We start from the raw sequence: 23,639 nt of genomic DNA on the forward strand, positions 1-23,639 counted from the left end.
GGCCCATAGAGAATATTTGTTTAATGAGATTAGTTGGACTGGAGGTATGTTAAAACCCAATTTTATCCAAAAAGGCTACACAATAGGACTGAGGGAGCCAGTCAATCAGATTACTCATCTAGTCAACCGTTCACAGGGGCTCATTTGCACGCATTGCGCGTTAACGCTGCGCAGCCTTTGCGCTACTGCAGGGTCACAGCGCATCATCAGAAGAGCAGAATGCTGCAATCCAAACAAAGAAGAAAAAAGGAAAAAAATGAACAACAAGAAGAGTTAGAAGCTTTTACTAGTAAATTATCTCTAATAATTTTTAATATCAATTAACTTTTACTTATCTTTGACAGAATTGTGGCTATAGTATAAAACATTCTCTTACATAACTTGCTTGTAAATAAAATTATTTTAAGCTGTTTCTGAAGCCACAAGACAGAAGATTCAGGCATGGAGGCAAATTGTTTTGCTGTGGCAGTTACAAACCCGTTACCATATTTCTCATCATGTGACTTTTCGGTGCGTTCCTTGCTGGAAGAGGAGGAGGTGTGTGTCTGCCCTAGATCCAGGCCTCGAGCTCCCTTCAGCGAGGCACCTTACGCATGGAATAGGAGGTTTCACCCACCTGAAACCTTCTAAATACAATATCAATGGTGAAAAACCAAAAACAAGAGAGAAAATAAAAACAAGATCATTAGTAAAAGTTCAACAAAGCAATTGAAATTCTTTGGATGTCTATTACATATGGGAATGAGGACAGTCTCAAGTCTGTAACATGGGAAACATGCAGAAGGGAGAGGGTTAATCAGGGCTATTGCATACAGCAGGGATTTTTGCTGGAAGAAAGGCTCTTCGTTTTCTACAAAGACAACTTAATTTTGCTTCCATCTACTAGGAATATGCTGGCTTGAATTTTCAAATGCACTGATTACAAAAGAAATACATTGCATTTCACTCAAGAGTATGTTCTTGTTCACTAAGTCTCACAAAAACAGAATAAACATTTTTCAAACTAGGTGTCTCCAGAGCTCTGAAATAAAGAAGTCAGCAACCTAAGGCAGGCGCAATGTCTCAGCCTAAACCGATCTCTAAAGCTGCAGTGAAGTGCAATTCATGTTAGCTGTCCGCTTGGTGGGGTGACAATTAATAGGAGCTTATTCAATATTTGTTCTATAAATTACCAATTAGATTTATCAACTAAGATTGAAATCCATTACAATTCATTAGCTGGAAACCTACATAAAGGTTAATCCAAAGTGTCAGCAGAATTTATGAGCTATGCACTTAAAACTAGTGCTTTTTAACATTAGATGGTGCTGAAAAGCCTTCTCCCTCCCTGATGAAGCAGTCAAACAGACAGCTACGCTGCGCATACACTCCACGCATTAGCATGCGCGTGGGGCTCAGAGCAACAGGTGGGAGTTTCAGAAGCATTCTGGTTTCTCCCCACTCCTCACCCCTGCAGCGCGGTTGCGTAAGGTGGCTTGTAACAAGACAATTTCATTTGGAAATTTAATTTACAATTATACCAAAAGCTTTAATAACCCAACCTGATGTTCAAATTCATTATTTGGAAACACAGAATGCTAAAAGCCACCTTTCCACTTTGGCAAGTTTTCTTTCGATCAGTCCATTTCCCAAACAAACCAGCTTTGTCCTTCTGCCTTTTTTTTTAAGGAGGTAGGGTGGGGAGGAATAAAAGAAGGAAGTAAGGAAGAAAAGAAGGTAGACAACTAGGGTTGGAAAAGAGGAAAAAGGAACTTAGGGAGGGAGTGGGGACAAGAGGGGGCAGGACGTTCCAATTATTAATTTGCAATCATTTTAACAGCCTTTCTTCCACTGTAAAAAGGGTAAGGAAGATGAAGGGAGGAAGGTTAAATAAGAATTTTAAATGCCAGTATTACAGGGTAACATTTGGATGAAATTCTTCTCCACTTACAAGCCACAAAGGACTTAGAAGAGCAGCATTTTCAATGGCACCTGCATCATATAGGAGTCTTGAGCCAAATCACAGGCGCTCTGCTTGTCATCAGCAGGCAAGCCTCAGATTTGAAGGAATGTTACTTATTCCCACATAAGATCATGACGGAACCCATTGTTATAAAGATGATCTAGCTCAGCAGAAAGGCTCCAAAATGTTCAGGTTCTTGCTTTACCCCCAGATTTAGAACAGAAATGCCAAAGCCTGGCCCTGCTCTAGTCTGAGGTGATTCATGCTGACAGTTTTCCTCAGTTTCATAGGACTGTTTTTTGGAGATAGCTCAATGAAGAGTTGAAGACTTGGCAAAAAGTACAAGTTTTCATAACACTGATGTTTAAATGTGTTCTATCAAACACCTACCTTGGCTTCTTCCAAGCGACCCAGGGCTTTGAGCAGGTTCCCCAGGTCACTGCGAACACAGTACAAATCCTAGAAACCGAGAGATATTCATTAATTATACTGTCGATCAAAAATACCTTGAAATTACTTTCATGCATCTAACTCCCTGCCATTTTCTTCTGTAAACTGAAGACTCTGTTTGACAAATGAAAGTAGAGAACCACAATCCCTCATTCTCAATTCCAAATTCCAAAAAGTTCCCAAAAAACTTATTTGATTAAACCTAACCAGAACTGGCGCGAAGCTATATACAAAATTTACCGATCCCACTTAGTGTGACTATTCACACCTTTTGCTGCAGAAATATAAATGTGTCTTACTAGAAGGTGCTGCTCCAGACCTACCTGGGAGTTTTATACAGATATCACCATCTTTCTAAAATCCTAAAAATCCTGAATTTTGAAATACATTTGATCCCACCAGTTTAAGATAAAAGACCATGGGCCTTACTATAGCTTCTCCTCTCCCTAAATATCAGTCACCTTAAAAAGAAAGGAAAAAAAAGCATTAAATATTTGTTCAACTATTTTGTTCAAAGGTTATGATGAATCACTCCAGTATCAAGGGCCAAAAATTTTCCATGGTGGAAAAAAGTATTTAGCTGTGACTGGCTATCAGCAAACCTACCCTTAGGCTGTCAGGCATATTTAGAAGCCTGGACTTCATTTCAGTATTAGACAGAAGGATTACCATCCAACCAAAGCTTCAATCCTGGCACCTGCCACTAGATTACTCATTAGTATTAAGTGCCATTAGAGTTGAGTGGGTGAATAATGAAAAGCAGTTGACTCTGCTTTTTATTAGCAGCGCAACTGTGTTGCTAGTCATCTGACTCACCAGTCCCTTCATCAGTAAAAAGACTCATCAGAACTGTGAGCTTAAATTTTTGTCCTTGTTTGCCTTTGTTATTCAAATCTATCTGTCAACAAGCACAGACAATGGCAACAGGGAGTAAGCCTATCATTCCAAACTGTTGCATGGGTAAAAGAGCCTTAAATTAAGTCCCAGTAAGTGAATTTTTGCCAATTGTGCCGAAGTATCATCATATATATTACTCTATGAACAACTGTATATGGTTTCCAGAATCCGGTGATCAATTTTACTGATAAACAGCCTTTGTGAATGTATGTTATCATCCATCAAGTGAACCAAAAGTCAGCCAGCAAAGAACAGGCTGCCAGGGAACACCTTTATGGTTGACCATACTGGGTCAGTTCCATGATTTCCATGATCTACCTGATGTGTCCAGTCCATCAAGCAATGACTGGCGTTTTGGGAGAGAGTGACAGTCTCCCACGACCTCAGGTACAAAAGGCTAATACTAATCTTCAAAAAAGAAAAAAATCATAGGTATCAATCTTATTACAAATTTATCCTCCTCTAATGAGTCTAAGCATTTTTAACCCTATTTATACTCTCAGAAGTAATGAATTCTATAACGTTGTTATCTACTTGTATAACTTTTTTCCTAAACTTTAAGGCTACCCTTCTGTTTTGGCCAACCTTAACTGAACAATCCAATCTGTTCATACTAGCTACTGCTACATCTGATTATTGTAGTTCTACATCTTTGGACATTTACCAATTCCTATGCCTTTTCTGCCATAAGAATCAAAAATCTTTCAATAAATCTCCAACAGTGACCGGAATGAGCAATTCGTTTTAGCCAACGATACTGGGCAACTTTTACCCTCTAGGGTTTTTTTTAATGTTTATTTTTGAGAAAGAGAGCAAGCAAGGGGAAGGGCAGAGAGAGAGAGGGAAACAGAGGATTCGAAGCAGGCTCTGTGCTGTCAGTGCTCAGCCTAATGCGGGGCTCGAACTCTCGAACAATGAGATCAGGACCTGAGCCTAAGATGGACACTTAACCAACTGAGCCACCCAGGCACCCCTACCCTCTAGTTTGTATAAACTCTTGGATGGATGCCATCCAAGTCCTGACAGTATCTACTTATATTTAGTGATATCATCTTGATCCACTACAGCATACTAAATCAAGTTAACACAATGCCCACAGTTAAAAATAGACTATCTTCAAGATAATAAGATAATCAACAAGGCAATTTTAGAAAAAGGTTAAAATATTTCATATTAAATACAGTAGAATACTGAAATCCAATTCTCCCATTTGGAAATCCAAACCTTTACACACAACAGATTTCTAGGAAATTCAAGGGTACCATTATTCCCCCAAAAGTTCAAAACCTAAAACTACTTTAAAATGAGTAAGAATTTCCTGTATAACTACCCCTCCTAAAATAGTATTTCCTGCCATTCCTCCTACAGCCCCCACCCCTACCCACAATATCTATATATACACATACACACGAAGTAAAATCAGGTTGATAAAAACCTACAGTAGTTCTCAATCGCCTCTCAAATTAAATTTAAACTCCTCAGCCTCTCTATTCCTTCTAAATCTTCAAATTGACTCTCCTCTACTACACTCACTTCTTGTTACTACTTGACTCACCACTTCAGCCAAGGAAGTCTACTTGCTATTTACCTTCCTACAGAATGCTTAGGTTATAAGCACCCACTCAAGAAAATCTTCTGATTAATACTCTCTAACAGTAATCATCCAAGGAACTTACGCCCTTTTTCCCTTTATGGGTCAGGTTCTATCTCATGTTAAAATCCTCAACTTTTTCTCCCCAGCACATATCACCCCCAATTCCTAATAAAGCACTGCACACACAATAAGCACTCAAATATTTAAATGTGACATTTGCACAGCAAACACAATAAAAAGCAGAGATAGAAAGATACGGTTTTCTACAGTTTATCTGCAGTAAGTGAAGCTCATAACAGTAACAACGTGACAGTAACATGTGATGGTCAGGATGCCAGGAGCTCTCAGTGTTCTGCATCTACAATCAAAGCCAAAGCAACATTTCAACAACCAACAAACCCAGAAACAACACTCCTTAGAGCAACTCAAGGTTATAGCCATTTTACAAAGGACAATTTTATACGTAATTCATAAAAGGGACTGCTGGAACTCTGGTGAACCATCATGTAGATTACCAGCTACAAGAGGACCTTCAAATACAATGGACTAAAATTTCAGTTAACTTATTAAACCGACATCACAGAAGACAATTCAAAATGTCAAAATATGAAACAGCTCTAGGTCTTAAAATTTCTATAATCAAGTCACAGAATAACTTCTATCACTAACTGAAAAAGATAAACACTGCCAAAAACAGGTTCCCAAGAATACCATCGTAACATTTTACCTTTTCACTGCTGCAAAACCAAAATAACCTGATTTTAACTATTTTTCATAGAATGCCAACTACATCTATGATTCAGGACAACAATGCACTGCCAACAAGGATACAACTTAGGAACAGACTCAAGATTCTCTGTCAGTACTGAATTGACAAAGGCATTTAAGAGTAAGCTGAAATCTAGCTAAGATTAGATATCCTGAAATAAGGTAAAGCATGATTGCTATAGTCTATTTAGGTGAAAAGAAGCAGTTTGCACAATCCTCTTTCCATTCTTACTGGTAAAGGAATAAAAATAAAGCAGCACCTTCCACAAGTAGAAACACAGAACCAGATGGGAATGAATAGCTGTTCAAAGCCTTCAAGCAGTAGTCCCATGATGTATTCTATATTCTAGGACTTTTTTATTTCTTTGGTAGGGCACAACAACCAGCTTTATGTGGACAGGTTAGATACTAAAAAACATGGTTCTGTCTCTCACTGTAGTTTTCCCTTCTCATCATACTCCTACAATTTGGTATATAGTCAGCAGCAATAGACTGCTCTGCTACATATGTAAACAATTTGAAACCTGAGCCAAGGGGAATCAGAGTTCAAGATGTTTGGGGTCACAGCTATGTAAGAGGGTACAAGTGAGTTTATACTCAATCAACAAAAGAAGGGTGGAACCAACCCTGATTAATAAAGGGAAAGAACTTACTGTGACATCTAGGTGCACAAGTGAACTCTGAGCCCTGGCAAGAACAGGGGCCAATTATGGGGGTTTCCCCATAATTTTTTGTAACTAAAGAGTACTGCAATTTATAAAAAGTACTTTGTATTTTTTAAAGAAAAAATTACAAACAGCCACTCAGATTTACATATGTGTGCATTGAGTATCTCTGAAAAGATACTTAAGAAATTAATTTCATTGGCTACCTCCAAGAAGGGTAGCTGGAAGACTTCCCTGTATCCATACAAAAAGCAATTAACATACATACATAACTAATGTTAAACTCAAAATTAACTGGAAAAATAATCATTAAAAGATGTCTTGATAAAAAGCGATTTCAGATCTTTGCACAAGCTACTAAATTAAGCTGCAGTTTCCTAACCTGTAAAATAGGGATAAAGAGACGGCAGAACATGATCAATGGTTTTCAAATGGTATTTAAGGGCTGTGTGCCCGTTGGGCACATCATTCCCTTTGTAATCTTTTATTTCTTCTCTCTTCTATGTTTCCTTTCAAGATACTCAAGCTCAATTAAAAGAAACAAACAAGAAAGAGACAAAAAAAACAGACTCTTAAATATAGAGAACAAAGTGATGGTTGCCAGAGAGGAGGAGGAAAATAGGTGAAAGGGATTAAGCGTATACTTATTGTGGGGCACCTGGGTGGCTCAGTCAGTTGGGTGACCAACTCTTGATCTCAGCTCAGGTCTCGCATGATCTCATGGTTCTTGGGACTACTGTTAGTGGGAGGACTGCTTGGGACTCTCTCTCTCTCTCCGGCCCTTCCCCAGCTTCCACTTGCATGCCCTCTCTCTCAAACATTAAAAAAACAAAACAAAACTTAGGGGCGCTGCCTGGGTGGCTCAATCGGTTAAGCGTCCGACTTCGACTTAGGTCATGATCTCGCAGTTCCAGAGTTCAAGCCCTGCATCGGACTCTGTGCTGACAGCTCAGAGCCTGGAGCCTACTTTGGATTCTGTATCTCCTTCTCTCTCTCTGCCTCCCCCCTGCTCGCTCTCTCTCTCCGTCTCCAAAATAAATAAGCATTACAAAAAAGTACTTACTCTGATGAGCACTGAGTAATGTATAGAACTGTTGAATCATTACACTTTACAGCTGAAATAATTGTATGTTAATTATACTTGAGTTTTTAAAAAAAATGTTACCAGGAGAAAAAGAATGACATTTAGGCTCAGGTTTTAATACCTTACTTCACCATTACTAGCTGTGTGATCCCAAGAAAGTTACATTACCCCTATTTTTTTTAATTCGTAAAATTTGCAATAATACCATCTATCTCAAAGGACCATTGTAAACATTAATATCAACATCTGAAACAACTGGCACAGTGTCTGAGGACATAGTAGCCCTTCAACAAATGGTACCTAACATAATTACTTATTAAGTACTTCCAGAGTTGCTGCAATACTAAACGTTGACTACTTAGCTTGGTTACACATTCTTGATTTTTTCCGGATTCCTACACTCCCTCTATCATTACCTCTTAAGTTTGTATCTATCTTCTTTCCCCAACTACATTAAAAGTTCTGAGGGCAAGTCTTACTTTTTTTTTATGACTCTTTCAGAGACCCTAATACAGTGTGAACGTAACATCTGCCAGCTGGGCCTCACCTGTTCTCCAGAAAACATCTGCAGTTTAAACAAAACAATTTAAGAACTAATCAAAAACCTGCTTTGGATTCTGCAGTTTAGACAAAACAATTTAAGAACTAATCAAAAACCTGCTTTGGATACTACCACCTCCATTCTACCACTTTAAATTATGTTGAAAGAAGAAAAAGAATTAAGACACTAAGAAATTTTGCAACCTAGTTTCCATGTCACTGATCTGCACAGTGGCATCTTAACTATTTTATATTAAAGATTAAGGCCCTTTATCCACTACTCCTTGAAAATCAATTAACTGTTACAAATACCTATCAGAATGTATCCAAATTTATTCAAAACAACCCAAAGAAACAATGTCAAATGTTCTGTACTTTTACAGGCATTATAAAAATAGATGTAGAGTTCCTTTCAAGAAGGATAATTTTTACATTTCAATGTAACTTGCTAGATAAAATGAATTTTTTAAAACATAATGCAGACCTGGTCAAAGCAATTGCACCATTTTAAGTAAACTAACATTTCTAAGCTCTATTCCATGCAAAAGAAAAGGCCTACTTAATGCCTGAAGTAGCAGGCTATGTTTCTTTCTGGGCTTCTGTAAAGGGAAAATAATACCATTAAAATTTTACTCACAGGATTGTACTGAAGAGCAGAGACATAAGCTTGCACTGCCCCTTCCATGTCACCTGCTGCTACCAATGCAGCTGCCAGGTTAATATAACCATCGATGAAATCTGGTTTGAGACGCAATGCATGCCGGTAATGCTCAATCGCTTCCTGCAACTGCCCTCTTTCCTTGTACACGTTCCCCAAATTCGAATAGGCTTCTGCCAGAAGGGGGTTCTGTTTAATCGCCAGAGTGCTAAAGTGAGCAGATCTGGAAAAAGCGAAAAGTATTGGCACATGGGTATGCATGTTACACAAGAGGGTATGGCCCATAAGCAACTCAGTTTCTGAAGATCCTGTGCTATTATTGCTAATTATGTAACAATACATTGTCTTTTAACTAGTGTATAGTAAGAAAAATTTCGGAAATCAAAGTTCCAAATTTCAAATCGGAATCCTTTTTTCTTAGGAGATAAAATTCTTACCAAAGTCTTATTACCGAACTGCCACATAGGAAGCCATGAACACTAAGATTAAGAATGAAAATGCTCTGTGCAGGACTTTCATCTCATCTTCCATTTGTTAACATATAATGACACACATCTTTAAATGTCTAAATAAGCCAGAATGGCAATCTATTAAAAGGATAAGAACACAGATTCCTCCCTTTTGATTAATTCAGCTGATTAGCTAAAAGTAGCATATCATAATGACTTGTGCATTTGCAACTTCAACCACATATGCATCTCCTAACACAGCAATATACACCCTCATTTCTGAGCATTTCCATTCCTCAAGCTGACACATCTTACAAAGGTGAGACTGGATGCTCAGATGCATACTAAGAATAATTTATTTTCTGAACAGAGTTAAGAAAGCAGATGTAGGTGGGGGGAAAAAAGCCAGAAAAGGTCCCTAGCCATGCTGATAATATAACCAGCACCACAAAAGGGAGAAAAACTGGCAGCTGGGCATGTCACAAGTGGGCAAAAGAGCAGATGTGCGTTGGTGGCTCAGTTGAAACCCAGTACTGGAAAAATTTTCAGTTCAAATATTTAAGTATCATTTTTTAGGCTCAACACCCAGAGGCAGCAATCACCAGCAGGTAACCCCCCCATCTCCTACCTGTCCAGCCTTCGACACTGGAAGTGTATAGATGAAAGTAATAAAAGCACACCAGTATTGTCTGGCTCTTGTCTCCAGAGCTGCATGCAGTGTCTCTCAGCTGCCTCAAAATCTCCTGCCTGATATTCTCGATGTGCCAACTCAGCTAACCCTTGGAAGGAAAGCATACGTTTCGTTGGTTCTGGAGAATCATCAAAACATTTGAGGGAAGGAGGGGGGAAAACAAAAAGTTAGAAATGCAAACAAAAAAATGTAAAAATATGGTATATTAAACTCAAAGATGAAAACGCTTGAAACTATGTAAAGCACTAGAGTGTTCTGCACTTTACTTATACCCCCAAGTTAACATCAGGTGCAGAAGTGGTATTTTTAGAATTCAGCATTAACTTTTCTTTCCCAGACTAGACAGAAACATTTACTTCCAAATAAGATTACATTTTATGAACAAATATACTTTGTACTTTTAAATTATAAATCAGAGGTAGCATCTAAAGATTCACTACACATTATTCCTTACACCTTAGTTAACATACAGAAACAAAACACAAAACGTGATTTGCAAAGTCACAAAGATTTAATGTCGTCAGAATAACCTACTGGAAACAGAATACTCTGTCCCATGCTTTAGGTTGGATTTGCGGGAGGTGGGGGGGTGGAGTACTGGTAACTCCCTTAACCTGAGTAGCAACACCAGATGTGTTTTTAACTCTTAAAATTACATTGATGTTTTTGTAGATTTCACAACTTAACTGCTTGATTCAATTAAGGGATACACTAGAAACCAGAAGAGGGGGAAAAACGCTGAAAGTAAAGGTGCTATTTTTAAAACAGCTGATAAACAAGATGAATTAGTCTCTCAAGAGCCCAAATATTTAAAAGGGTCATCAGACATTTTAAATAAAGACCCACGATTATATCGCTCCTCTATTACCCCAAATTGACAATGGAGACCAAATTAGCTAAATCCCACCCACACTGTTGTTTAAGACTAGCATTTTCCAAAGAGCTCTGACACCGACTAAAGGATCAAGACATTGCAAACAACCCTACATAAACCAAGCAGTCGCCTACAACTGCAACAGTTTTTTAAAAGAATGGGGAAATGCTAAACTATATAACCACTAGATAAAATGTGACAGAATGAATAACAAATGAAAAGCATTTTGCTGCATCTGACTTAAATCAGATACATAAAGACTAAGGGTGCAGCTAAAGCCCAGAGAGGGAAGAAAAACAAGAAACTGCCTAAGTCTCCATTGTAAACACTTAAACAATGACACATTACTAGGAATTTGACCATAGCACTTTCATTAGGAGATTGGAATGGGAAACGATGTACAAATTACTTAAATTCTACCAAGGTCATAGGGACAAGCTCAAACTTTAGCCTAGCTCCCCAACCATCAGAGCTGGCAAGTTATCTGTATACTCAGGAAAGCAAAGTAAATTTCCTGACAGAATGTAAAGCTGACCACTACACCAGAGCAGCGACTTGCATCCAAACCTGGGTGAGGTTCTACCCAAAACAGAAGCTAGAGAATCAATTACACTTTAGACCAGTCTCTAGAACTTCCTAGCTCCTTAACACATCACTTTATCAACTTTTCAAAGCCCCTTATCTGCTAATATTAACACTTGAAATGACAACTTCCTCAAATAAAATAACACACACAGAAAAGGCCAAGCTACTACAGAATCTTAAATCTTTCAGAATCCCTGGAAGGAAGGGGAACACCCACTAATTATTAACCCCACTACCTACAATCTCGTGGATAAGATACAACTGAAGATTCGCCTACTTGCTGCAGAATGTCCAAAAATAATAAAACCCTTGACATATCTCAACTGAGAAAAAAAACAAAATAACCTCGTGGGAAACCTTAGAACCACAGCCCAGTTCCCCCCCTTCCGCCCCAAATAGCCTCAATAAGGAAAGGCAGCTGAAGGACACTCCTATAATTTGGTTCTCTTATTTTTAGTACCGAATGCTCTCGACTGAATGGTCTAAAAGGGCAACCGCCTTGCACTTGTGCAGCTACACTCCAGTTGCTTTACAAACTCTTCAAGCAGGGATGAAAACTTAAAAAAAAATAACATACCCTATGAATAAAGAGATACCAAGCTAAAGAATGGGGATGGAAGACCCAGAGGAGGAGGCGGCGGAAGAATACGGGGAGAAAGTAACACAAAGCAGGAATTCGGCGGGCAGGGTAGTCAACGCCAAAGCACCAGCGCCGGGCCGGTTTATCCCCAAGGATAGGAAGTGGCCCGCAGGGCTGGCAACCTCGCGAAGGAAAGGGTGTGGTTCCCCGCGGGAGGGGAGGGAAGACGGGGTGGGAGATCCAGGCTGGGGGCAGCGGGTGGAATCGGGCGGTGGCCAAAGGAACCCCTGGAAATTTCCAATCGAGGCCGGGGCCGCTCGACCGAAGGAACACCAAAAAGGCGCTGCCCAGCGGGGCGCCGCTCAGTATCCCCTCTTCCGAGGTTACTTACAGCACACCCAAGGAGCTTTTGCTCGTCCTCGGGTGATGCAAAGTGAGGCTATGACTACATCGGAATGGCACCCCCGCCCTAGACTGACAGAAAAGAACCAAATCTGGCTAGGGGGAAAGGGCTGGGGTGGGGGGCGGTTCTGGAGGGGGGGCGGTAGGCCGAACTGGGGGGGAAATGGGCTGCGAAGGAGAGGGAAAGGGCAGGGATTCCAACGCAGTCCATTCCGAGGCATTCTAAGCGCGCACGTGTGGTAGAAGCGTCCCGAGAGAGTAGGAAGCTAGAAAATTGATGGGATTAAAAAAGCAAAAAATGGAAGCAAAAAGCGAACAAGAGGAAATGTTTGAGGCGCGAACAGCGGAAAACCCGAACAGATGCCGGTAGACGACGAAAAGCTCAGCAATGCCGCCGATGTGATGAGGATGGCTAGGGGAAAGGAAGGGAGTGACGAGAGGTAGACGACGGCGCGAGACCCCAAAGGGGCTTCTGCCAAGGTAGAACGGACACCGGTACCTGTGCTGTCGGCCACGTTGCCCACGGAAGACGCCATCTGGAGCTTCTTGAAGGAGAACGAGAAGGGGGTAGTTGACCTACTGCCGCCACTACTGGCAAGAATGTTTCTGGAGGTAGTAAGTAAGAGGGCAGCAGACGCACCAGTATTTTGGCAGGCTTAAGCGGCGGCAGCAGTTACAGGCTTCGAACCTTAGAACTCTGGTTGGCCATCTACCTCTCACGGTCTTGAAATGGCGGCGACGGCTCCTCGGCTGAAACAACACGGGCCGGAACTACTTTCTGTTACAATCAAGTACCAGCGCGGAGGTAGCGCGGTAACCAGCGCAACCGACAAAATGACTATAATCAATGTCGCTAGCTCTTGTGTAACCTTCCGCCCGGGCCCATTGCGACAAACACGATTGTGGCGAGAGCGCATGCGAGCAACGCTGTCAACCTTACTCGTGGTTAGGGCACCGTCTGGGGCAGGAGCGGCCAAGTTTTTCAATAGCGAAGCGGAGGCTTAAAAAGAAACCCGTCTATAAAACGAAAATATTTTTGCCGGAGTTATACAGTCTATTACCTACCCAAGAGAGTAGATTTTAAGGTAAATGCCAGAGGCGTCTAAAAAAATCTCGTCAACTGTATTCGTGTAAAAATCGATAGTTACAAGGTTGATGGATCAACCTGAGCAAATGAATTTGAATGTTTATATTTCACAGACTGAACTGTTGTTCGAAACGATGGCGGAGAAGGTTATGATTTGAACAAGTCTTAATTCTGACTCCAGCCACTGATTTAAGCACTTCGATGAAAAACACTGATAACTTTCACAGGGCCAAAGGAACCCAAACATCTCAGATGTTAGCCATATAGCCGGAAATTTCAAAATCGTTTTGGTGTTCAGCGTAGTTCTGCCCACGGTATTGAGGCAAATGCTTCAAATGCCTTTGCATTCCAAAGGCAACCATAAAAATGTTAAAGATGATTCATATTCGTCAAAATCCTTCACTCCCTTCGGACTTGTGACTTCATTTCCATCATACAGCTTTGCAAATCCTAACAATCGATGGTTCCATTTAGCTCAAGGCAGCTCAACAATGACAGATGAATTCACTTGCCATCTACCTAAAACCACACATCTACATTGAGTCTGAACTGCCTCCACTTCCTTGGACAAATCACCTCTTATGATCCCCCCTGTAGTTTCAAGTCTATTCAGATATTTTGTAACATAGGTATTAATCTGTATCTCCTTGCACAAAGGATTTAAGGTACCTTGCCACATCAGCAAGAAATTATTATAAACTCGTGGAGGCAACAAGGTGGATCTCTCAGAGCCTTTTATTTCAAAGTTACCCTTGATCTAAGAAAACAGGTCAGTAAATTTCTTTTAAACCTTTCTACTACCTAGTCATTTGACTACATTAAAATAAAAAAAAAAAACTAAGCCCTCCAGTTCTGCCTCAGTTTCTTCAAGACAGCTCACAAACTGTTAATTATGCATATGAGCACAGAGAAAATTCATATGAGAATTTCTTCCATCACATCCAATAATTAAGAGTCACATGCAATGAAAAAGACAAAGTTCACAAACTCTCGCTGAAAATTGGGTACCACTTTCTTCTCTCAAATTGATTTAACCTGGAAAGCCTTTTCTCCCCGCCTCTCATTACGAGTGCCCCACCTGTGGTGAATAAACTCAGCTTTTCAACTTTTAGAACAGACTTCTCAGATGCCACTGGCAGATATTTAGGCCTTACTGATCAGTGGGTGCTAGCTGATTAAGTAAAATTCTTTTTGTCGTTCAATGCCAGGTCTTGTTCCCTGTCAGGTAGGTTATTTGGCCTATCCATACTTGTGATCTGAGTTTCCTTACCCTGAGAGAAGAGTCAGAGAATGTTATGATACATTTCGTTGCTGTGGAAAGCTGGATGGTGGGGCTCACAGTGGTTCCATAGGGAAAAAACCAGCTGAACTCTCAAGAACCCCCTCCAGGTACCTTCCAGGCATAGCACCTGGAAGGTTTAGTTTGAAGGATTTACTCAATAGATAAACATGCCGTCTTTGGCCAGTCCAGTAAATTTACTAAAGTCTCTGTGCCAGGCACCGCGGGGAACACAAAAATCAACAAGACCAGATCTTGCCCCCAAGGAACTTGAAGCCCAGTTAGTTAGACACTAAAAAGCCACTAGAGCATAAAACAGAAGAGTATTATTTAGGTGATAAATTACATTCAGGTCTATAAATATCTGGGGGAGGGAATAGACACTTCAGGCTGGAGGAGGGTGACCAAGAAGGCCTGACGTGGGCAGTGAAGAGGGTGCTTTTGTGTATTCTCTTTCACACAGATTTCTGTGGATTTTTTTTTCTCCCTTTTATGTGCTGCAATTCTAAATTCAGAATCATCTGAAATAAACCAGCTGCTTCTTCCACCCCAATGCAAAACTTTGTTTTCCCACTAACATCGCTAGTGGCGCATTAGGTTTTTGTTACCGTGTAGCAAACGACCACAAATGTAGCGGCTCCAAAGAGCACCCCTTTCTCCGCGCTCGCGCCAGCTCCGGGCGAGGGAGCGAGAGTCACGCTCTGTCCGCGGCCGCCGCCTCCCGCCGCGCCGCTGCCGCCGGAAAAATGGCTCCAGAGGTTCAACGAGGCTGCAGAAACACACGGATGTCGACCCGCGGGCTCTCCAGATGTTCGGGGATAACATTCCAGAGAGAGAGATGGATCCCTCGGGGTCCGCAAACTAGCCACCACGAAGAAAATCCGTCTTAAACCCTTCCAGAAATATTTGAACCTGAATAAAAGTCCACGAGAAAACGGACTTCACGGTAGTACAAGAACCATCAGTAGCCAGGGAGTTTGGAAAACACGATGCCTTATTTGGTAGCCGCTAAGATGGAGATGTGAACAGTTGTGATTATCAACGGTCGAGATGAAAAAGTTGGGGAAAAAGATCAAAGAGTGAAATCTTAATGGGTACATTTAAAAGGCTGCTTTCTGCAGAACAAAAGCAGGAAGGCTTGGGGAGCACACACTCTAGGAGCTCTGCCAATTGAGGATACCTTTTCCTCTCCTCAGCACTGATACTCTTTAAAGGTGTGCGCGCTCAGGGGCGTCAGGGTGGCTCAGTCGTTTAAGTGTCCGGCTTCGGCTCAGGTCATGATCTCACCGCTCGTGGGTTCAAGCCCCGCACCCGGCTCTCTGCTGTCAGCACAGAGCCTGCTTTGGATCCTCTGTCTCTATCCTTCTCCCTTTCTCACTCAGACACACTCCCTCTCAAAATAAACATAAAAAAAAAAAAGATTCAAAGACCAATAAAGTCTGCTTCTCTTGATGGCAACCTATCACTACAGTCTCACCAGTGGCCTCTTGACCCACAAACTCTGAAGAGAGGTGTTTCAAAATGCAGGAGGCAAGAGTCAAAGCTTTGGTTCATCCAGCATGGAATGATCTTTGAAAAGATTTTCACAACCTAAGGAACTGCGTGCCAAGAACAAAAGAAGAATTCACCAAAGAGTTCAGAATCTCAGAAGGAAGATTTGCATCGTCACCTCAATGAATACGTGTCTGTACTTACTGGACCTACACCTCAGTACTGCATTCGGTGTTCTGTGCCTGTAGGTGAAGGGATGTGTTCTTTGGAAGGATCATCCAGCTATTGTCTGATCAGTTCTTCTCCCATGGAAGTTTCTGCAGTTCCTTCTCAAGTGGGAGGGAACTCTTTCTCTGAAAATGGAAGTCAGGTAGACCAGGGCCTAGAGTCATTGCCCCAGAGATCTTTGTGGATCAGTCTGTGAATGGCTTGCTGACACTATAGGCATCACATTGCAGAGCCCAAGAGTAAGTCATGACGATGTCCCTCCACGCTCACCATTACTACCTCCAATGTGGAATAATCAAATCCAAAGCAACTTTAGTGGACTCACTGGCACAGATGTCCTTGTGTCTAACAGTATGTGCTATCATTTCAGTGTTGGTCCTGACTCTGCTCCTGGGGTTGCAAGAGTTTATGAGTCAATGGAAAGTAGTGGTCTTATGGTTGTGACAAGAATGACAGAGGTGCTGAAAAAACTTGTGAACTAAAGATGGTCCTGGGAACTGGTCACATGCTGGGAGGCAGAAGGGAATCTAGTAAATGTGCCAGATGGTGCTTTTCTTGTTCTGGATAGTTCTGATGACTTATCTTTTAAGCTCAAGCTTTCACTCCCATGGTGAAACATATCACACTAGAATTGAGCACTCAAACAGTCGGTTTCGCTTTTGTGAACAACCAGATGTGGATGGACAATTCCTGATCTAAATAAATATTCAACCAGGGACTCTGAAAATAGAGCTTTTCGTTATTCACAGCCTCCATTGCCTGAATCTGCCATTTACCCTTTTCAAACTGACCAGTTGGGTGTTGTGATTCATGCAGGTGCGTTCTTTGCAATACCTGCCTCATTTTGTTATGTTTCTGTATACCAAAATAGACTTAATTCAAAAACCGCCTTTGCCAACAAAATGAAGGATTATGGACAGGAACAGCATTAATGAACATTAGCAGAACCCTGCATCTTGCACTTTTTGAGTTCAAGAAAAAGATTGAAATATAGTTTGCAAACTTTCATTGCTATTAAAAACTTTTGCTGCTACAACTGTTACAGTTCTCAGTGCAAAGAGTAATCAATTTGTTTAGGGGCGGAGAAGTGTCAGCAAGTTATCATGTATTTATTTTGGGTTCTTTAAAAAGAAAAGTCTTGGGGACGCCTGGGTGGCTCAGTCAGTTGGGTGACTTCGGCTCAGGTCATGATCTCACAGCTTGTGAGTTTGAGCCCCGTGTCCGGCTCTGTGCTGACAGCTCAGAGCCTGGAGCCTGCTTCTGATTCTGTGTCTCCCCCTCTCTCTGCCCCTCCCCCACTCGTGCTCTGTCTCTCTCTGTCTCAGAAATAAATAAACATTAAAAAAATTTAAAAAAAAAGAAAAAGAAAAGTCTTGAAGTTTTAAAAGTGTGAAGTATGAGGGCGCCTGAGTGGCTCACTCCGTTGAGCATCTGACTCTTGATTTAGGCTCAGGTCATGATCCGAAGATCTTGGATGGAGTCCTGCATCAGGCTCCGTGCTGGGTGTGGAGACTGCTTAAGACTCTCTCCCTCTGTCCCCCGCTCTCTGCCCCTCTCCCCCCACTCCTCCTCTCCCCCACTCACATGCACTTGCTATCTCTCTCTAAAATGAAAAAAGAGTGAATTCTCTTCCACCATGAGGAAAAAAAATCACAATGTGAATTATCAGATTCTCCTTAATCCACCACCCCCCACCATCCTTTGCTGCTATCTGCTGTGATTTCTATGCATTGACAGCACACTGCATGTGTATTCAACCCAAAGTAGAGTTGAATAAAACTTCTAGAATAAAAATCGTTGTCTCCTTTAACAGCTTATTTTCAAAAGATAGTGTTAAAGAAACGTATCCATGTGATAAAGTGTAGAATTCATATATACACTGAAAATGATATTTTTAATTTTTTAATGTTTATTTCTGAGAGAGAGAGAGAGCACACGAGCAAGGGAGGGAGAGCAGAGAGAGAGAGAGACACAGAATCTGAAACTGGCTCCAGGCTCTGTGCCATCAGCCCGGAGCCCAATGGGGGCTCGAACTCACAAACTGTGAGATCATGACCCGACCCAACCGACTGAGCCACCCAGACACCCCTGAAAGTGATTTTTAATCTCATACTTTAGAAAGATTTAGAATTATGAATTGACAACACTCTCTTCTCAATTATTTTTTTAAATTAAATTTTTTTAACATTTATTTATTTTTGAGAAAGAGAGACAGAGCCCAAATAGGGGAGGAACAGAGAGAGGGGGAGACAGAATCCAAAACAGGCTCCTTGTGTCAGCACAGAGCCTGACGTGTGGCTCTAACTCAGGAACCATGAGATCATGACCTGAGCCAAAGCTAGACACTCAACCGACTGAGCCACCCAGGTGTCCCTACTCTCAATTAGTTTTAAGAATGTGCTAATTTGGGGGGCGCCTGGGTGGCTCAGTCGGTTGAGCGTCCGACTTCAGCTCAGGGCGTGATCTCACGGTTCCTGAGTTCAAGCCCCACATTGGGCACTGTGCTGACAGCTTGGAGCCTGGAGCCTGCTTCAGATTCTGTGTCTCCCTCTCTTTCTCTCCACCCCTCCCCTACTCATGCTCTGTCTCTCTCTGTCTCAAAAATAAACATTAAAAATTTTTTTAAAAAGATTGTGCTAATTTTTTAGTTGTGAAAAGTTGAATTTTTCTGTTGCCTTTATTTTCATCTAGTGGTTTATATTTTTAAATAACCTTACATTAAAAACTCTTAAAGAAATGCGGGGTGCCTGGGAGGCTCAGTCAGTTAAGTGTCCAACTTCGGCTCAGGTCATGATCTCACAGTTTATGAGTTTGAGCCCCGGGTCCAGCTCTGTGCTGACAATTCAGCCTGGAGCCTGCTTCAGATACTGTGTCTCCACCTCTCTCTGCCCCTCCCCCACTCATTATGTCTCCTCTCTCTCTCTCTCTCTCTCTCTCTCTCAAAAATAAATAAACATTTTTTTAACTTGTTTTATTTTTTATTTTTTTTAATTTACATCCAAATTAGTTAGCATATAGTGAAACAATGATTTCAGGAGTAGATTCCTTAATGCCCCTTACCCATTTAGCCCATCCCCCTTCCACAACCCCTCCAGTAACCCTCAGTTTGTTCTCCATATTTATGAGTCTCTTCTGTTTTGTCCCCCTCCCTGTTTCTATATTATTTTTCTTTCCCTTCCCTTATGTTCATCTGTTTTGTCTCTTCAAGTCCTCATATGAGTGAAGTCATATGATTTTTGTCTTTCTCTGACTAATTTCACTTAGCATAATACCCTCCAGTTCCATCTACGTAGCTGCAAATGGCAAGATTTCATTCTTTTTGATTGCCGAGTAATACTCCATTGTATATATATACCACATCTTCCTTATCCATTCACCCATAGATGGACATTTGGGCTCTTTCCATACTTTGGCTATTGTTGATAGTACTGCTATAAAGATGGGGGTGCATATGTCCCTTCGAAACAGCACACCTGTATCCCTTGGATAAATGCCTAGTAGTGCAATTGCTGGGTCGTAGGGTAGTTCTATTTTTAGTTTTTGAGGAACCTCCATACTGTTTTCCAGAGTGGCTGCACCAGCTTGCATTCCCAAAAAATAAATAAATATTTTTTTAAAAGTTTCTAAAAATCTTTAAGAAATGTATGCCACCAATTTAGAAATTGTTGACTTTTCAGTCATTAAACTCTGATACAAATAGGCATAACATATACAGATCCACGGAACTAGAACTGTTGTGTTTTTTTAAACTTTTTATGTTTATTTATTTTTGAGAGAGAGTTTGTAAGCGGGGGAGGGGCAGAGAGAGAGGGAGACACAGAATCCAAAGCAGGCTCCAGGCTCTGACCTGTCAGCATGGAGCCCAATGCAGGGCTCGAATCCAAGAACCGGGATCATGGCCTGAGCCAAAGTCACATGCTTAACCAACTGAGCCACACAGGCACCCCTAGAACTGTTATTCAAGAAATATTACATGATGTTTGATTCCTATCATAGCAATTTTTGTGTTACTTTCCTTTGGCAAACATTTTCTCCTAATTTCTTCAGCTTAGTCAACATTTTCTTGGGTAGAACTTGATTGCACAACTAAATTTCATAAATAGATTGGATTCTCTTACAACATTAAACTTTTTATCAAGTTTTTAATGGATTTAGATACAAAGAAAACATTGTTTTGCAATTGGATTCATAGGTTTCATTAATGTAGTCACTAGGAATATGTGCTAGATTTGACCCCTGCCTCCACCAAATACTCTAGTTCAAAAAGTGTGAAAAATGTGAAGCATTATGTAAAAAAAATGTTAAGACCATATCAGATATATGGAAGTCTTATTACCTACCATACACATGCCATTTTTCAAAAGTTTTTTCTGGGATGCCTGAGTGGCTCAACAGGTTAAGCGTCCGACTTTGGCTCAAGTCATGATCTCACAGTTCGTGGGTTTGGGCCCCGTGTCGGGTTGCATTCTGACAGTGTAGAGTCTGGAGCCTGCTTTGGATTCTGTGTCTCCCTCTCTCTCTGCACCTCCTCTGCTTGCCCTCTGTCTCTGTCTCTCTCTCTCAAAAATAAATTTAAACATTTAAAAAAGTAAAAGTTTTTGTTAGTTTCTTTTTAATTTAGCTACGTCTTGATTAATTTGGAATTATTAATCATTTTACCTCTGATTCAGTAGTCATGGGGTGGTTATTCCTAATATTTATTAGTTATTTTGAAATGCAGACTGTTTATTCGTTGTGCAATGATATAATATAGTGTTTTGATATTACCTTGTGCAGAAAATGTTTCCAGTTACACAGCCTTAAAGGGAAATGTTTCTAAGACAAAAGATGCAATTCAAGATGTTTCTTTCTTTGTCACTTCATTTCCTCTATCCTCATTTGAACACAAGGGTAAAAGTCTTAAGTCAAACTCATGACTTTGTCATTCAAACATATCTGTATCCCCACTTTTTTCTCCATTTGTGTTCTAAGGCTGGAATCGAGATATTACCAAGGAAAGGCACAAAGCCATGGTACTATGTATTTTGACTTAAAGGGGAAAAGGCAATTAATTAACTTTGGTAGAGCATTGATTGTACCTTGTTATGGAGGCTTCTCTTTCACTTTCTGATATATTTTCATGTAGTAAGATGGAATATGGAATATTGTAATAATATAATTTAAGGTTTCACTACAAACTGCTTGGAATAAGAATTATTATGGGGCACCTGGATGGCTCAGTCAGTTAAGCATCTGACTTCGGCTCAGGTCATGATCTCAGGGTTTGTGAGTTCGAGCCCCTCATGGGGCTCTATGCTGACAGCGCAGAGCCTGGAGCCTGCTTCGGATTCTGTGTCACCCTTTCTCTCTGCCCCTTCCCCACTCATGCTGTCTCTTTCTCTCTCTCTCAAAAAAAATATTTAAAACATAAAAAAAAGAATTATTACGAAGCTGTGAAGTTGCTATAAAATTAATGTAAGACATTTAAACTACTCTTTTGCAAAACTATTTATTTTTAAACAATTTTTTGAAGTGTAGTTGACAATGTTACATTAATTTCAGATGTACAACACAGGGATTCATCACTATACATGATGCTATGCTCACCACAGTTGTAGCTACCACTTGTCACCATACAGTGCTATTACAATACCACTGACTATATACCCTGTGCTGTACTTTTCATCCTTATGATTTATTCATTCCCTAGCTGGAAACCTGTATCTCCCACTCCCCTTCATCCTTTTTACTCCTCCTGCCATCCCCTCTCCCTTCTGGCAACCACCAGTTTGTTCTCTGTATTTATGGGTCTGTTTCTGCTTTTTTTTTTTTTTAATTTTTTTAACGTTTATTTATTTTTGAGACAGAGAGAGACAGAGCATGAACGGGGAGGGTCAGAGAGAGGGAGACACAGAATCTGAAACAGGCTCCAGGCTCCGAGCTGTCAGCACAGAGCCCGACCTGGGGCTCGAACTCACGGACCGCGAGATCATGACCTGAGCCAAAGTCGGCCGCTTAACTGACTGAGCCATCCAGGCGCCCCCATAAGAGACTTTTAAATATGGAGAACAAACAGAGGGTTACTGGAGTGGTTGTGGGAGGGGAGATGGGCTAAATGGGTAAGGGGTATTAAGGAATCTATTCCTGAAATCATTGTTGCACTATATGCTAACTAATTTGGATATAAATTTTAAAAAATGAAATTAATTAAAAAAAAGAAATTGTTAGGTTGTGAGAGTGTGTCGATAAAAATGAAAGTATTTGCCAAGAAATTCATTAAGTGTATAAACAGAAAGGGGCATTGCAATGTTTTCTGCTTTCGTATATAAAGAGTCATTTGATGTAGCTAGCACAACATAATGCAAAAGGTTAACTTTACATAGTACTGAAACAGTCTAGTTAAAAATGGAAGAGAAAAAAAGAGATAAAATTTCACCCTCCAGTTTGGTCTAAGTACATTTGGAATATATTTTTGGATTCTATTGAATGGTAACTTAAATGGCATATGTAAAAACCCGTACTTGACTTTTAAATATGTGCTTCTAAAAACCTGAGATCAAGGCCAAAAAAAAGGGAAAGGAAACAAAAAATGTGTCCCTTCACCATAATAAATGGATCAAATTGGTTTTTGTCTAATGTTTCATCAGAAAATATGATGAAGGCCCAAGCTATTGTCAGGCTTATTTGGAAACTATTGTGCATTTTTACAAATAATAGGAAGGCTACAGAAAGAATTTAGAAAATTTCTCTGTCTCTGTCTCTCAGTCTGTCTAAGAAACACTGTTCTCTTTTTACCTGGTGCATAATCTGAGAATTTAGAAGGTCAGAGTATCACAGGAAATGATTATAGAACTCCAACTAGTATTTAAGGAAACCAGCAACCATCTTGCTCTCTTTTTTTAAAATTTTTTAAACGTTTATTCATTTTTGAGACAGAGAGAGCATGAACAGGGGTGGGGCAGAGAAAGAGGAAGACACAGAATCTGAAGCAGGCTCCAGGCTCTGAGCTGTCAGCACAGAGCCCGATGCGGGGCTCGAACTCATGAACCACAAGATCACGACCTGAGCCGAAGTCAGACGCTCAACCAACTGAGCCACCCAGGTGCCTCCATCTTAACTATTTCAAGTGTACGTTTCAGTAGTTGTAAACATATTCACATTGTTGTGCAATGGGTCTCCAGAATTTTTTCACCTTGCAGTACTGAAACCCTATGTTCCTTTCCCCCTTCCTCAGCCCCTGGTAACCACCATTCTACTTTCTGTTTCTAGAAATTTGACTGCTTTAGATACCTCACACCATGGGAATTATACCATATTTGTCTTTCTGTGACCAAAGAGCCCAATCCTCCCCCCTTTTTTTTTGCATTTCCAATTAATGCCTTTATTTTGTGATTGC

At 40.7% G+C, this 23,639-nt stretch overlaps 1 protein-coding gene and 1 pseudogene across 3 annotated transcripts in view; one reads left to right on the forward strand and one right to left on the reverse strand.

Moving 5' to 3' along the window:
• OGT (O-linked N-acetylglucosamine (GlcNAc) transferase) overlaps positions 1-12,947 on the reverse strand; it is a 37,041-nt gene extending 24,094 nt beyond the window's left edge. Inside the window, exons 1-4 of one of the 3 annotated variants that reach the window (XM_081792636.1) lie at positions 12,679-12,947; positions 9,676-9,826; positions 8,578-8,821; positions 2,333-2,401 (exon numbers count right to left, since the gene is read on the reverse strand). In XM_081792636.1, coding sequence (XP_081648762.1) covers positions 2,333-2,401; positions 8,578-8,821; positions 9,676-9,826; positions 12,679-12,715 — 501 coding nt within the window. In that variant the 5' untranslated portion in view covers positions 12,716-12,947. Of the gene's footprint in view, positions 1-2,332; positions 2,402-8,577; positions 8,822-9,675; positions 9,857-12,678 lie in introns of those variants that run through there. The other 2 variants (XM_081792635.1, XM_081792637.1) reach the window with 2 other exon arrangements.
• Positions 12,948-13,400: 453 nt separating this feature from the next.
• LOC145713776 (suppressor of cytokine signaling 6-like) lies at positions 13,401-17,196 on the forward strand (annotated as a pseudogene).
• The last annotated feature ends 6,443 nt before the right edge of the window (positions 17,197-23,639 follow it).

The sequence above is a fragment of the Panthera onca genome, chromosome X (genome assembly GCF_046562875.1).
Source record: "Panthera onca isolate mPanOnc1 chromosome X, mPanOnc1 haplotype 2, whole genome shotgun sequence".
In the NCBI taxonomy this organism is placed as follows: domain Eukaryota; kingdom Metazoa; phylum Chordata; class Mammalia; order Carnivora; family Felidae; genus Panthera; species Panthera onca.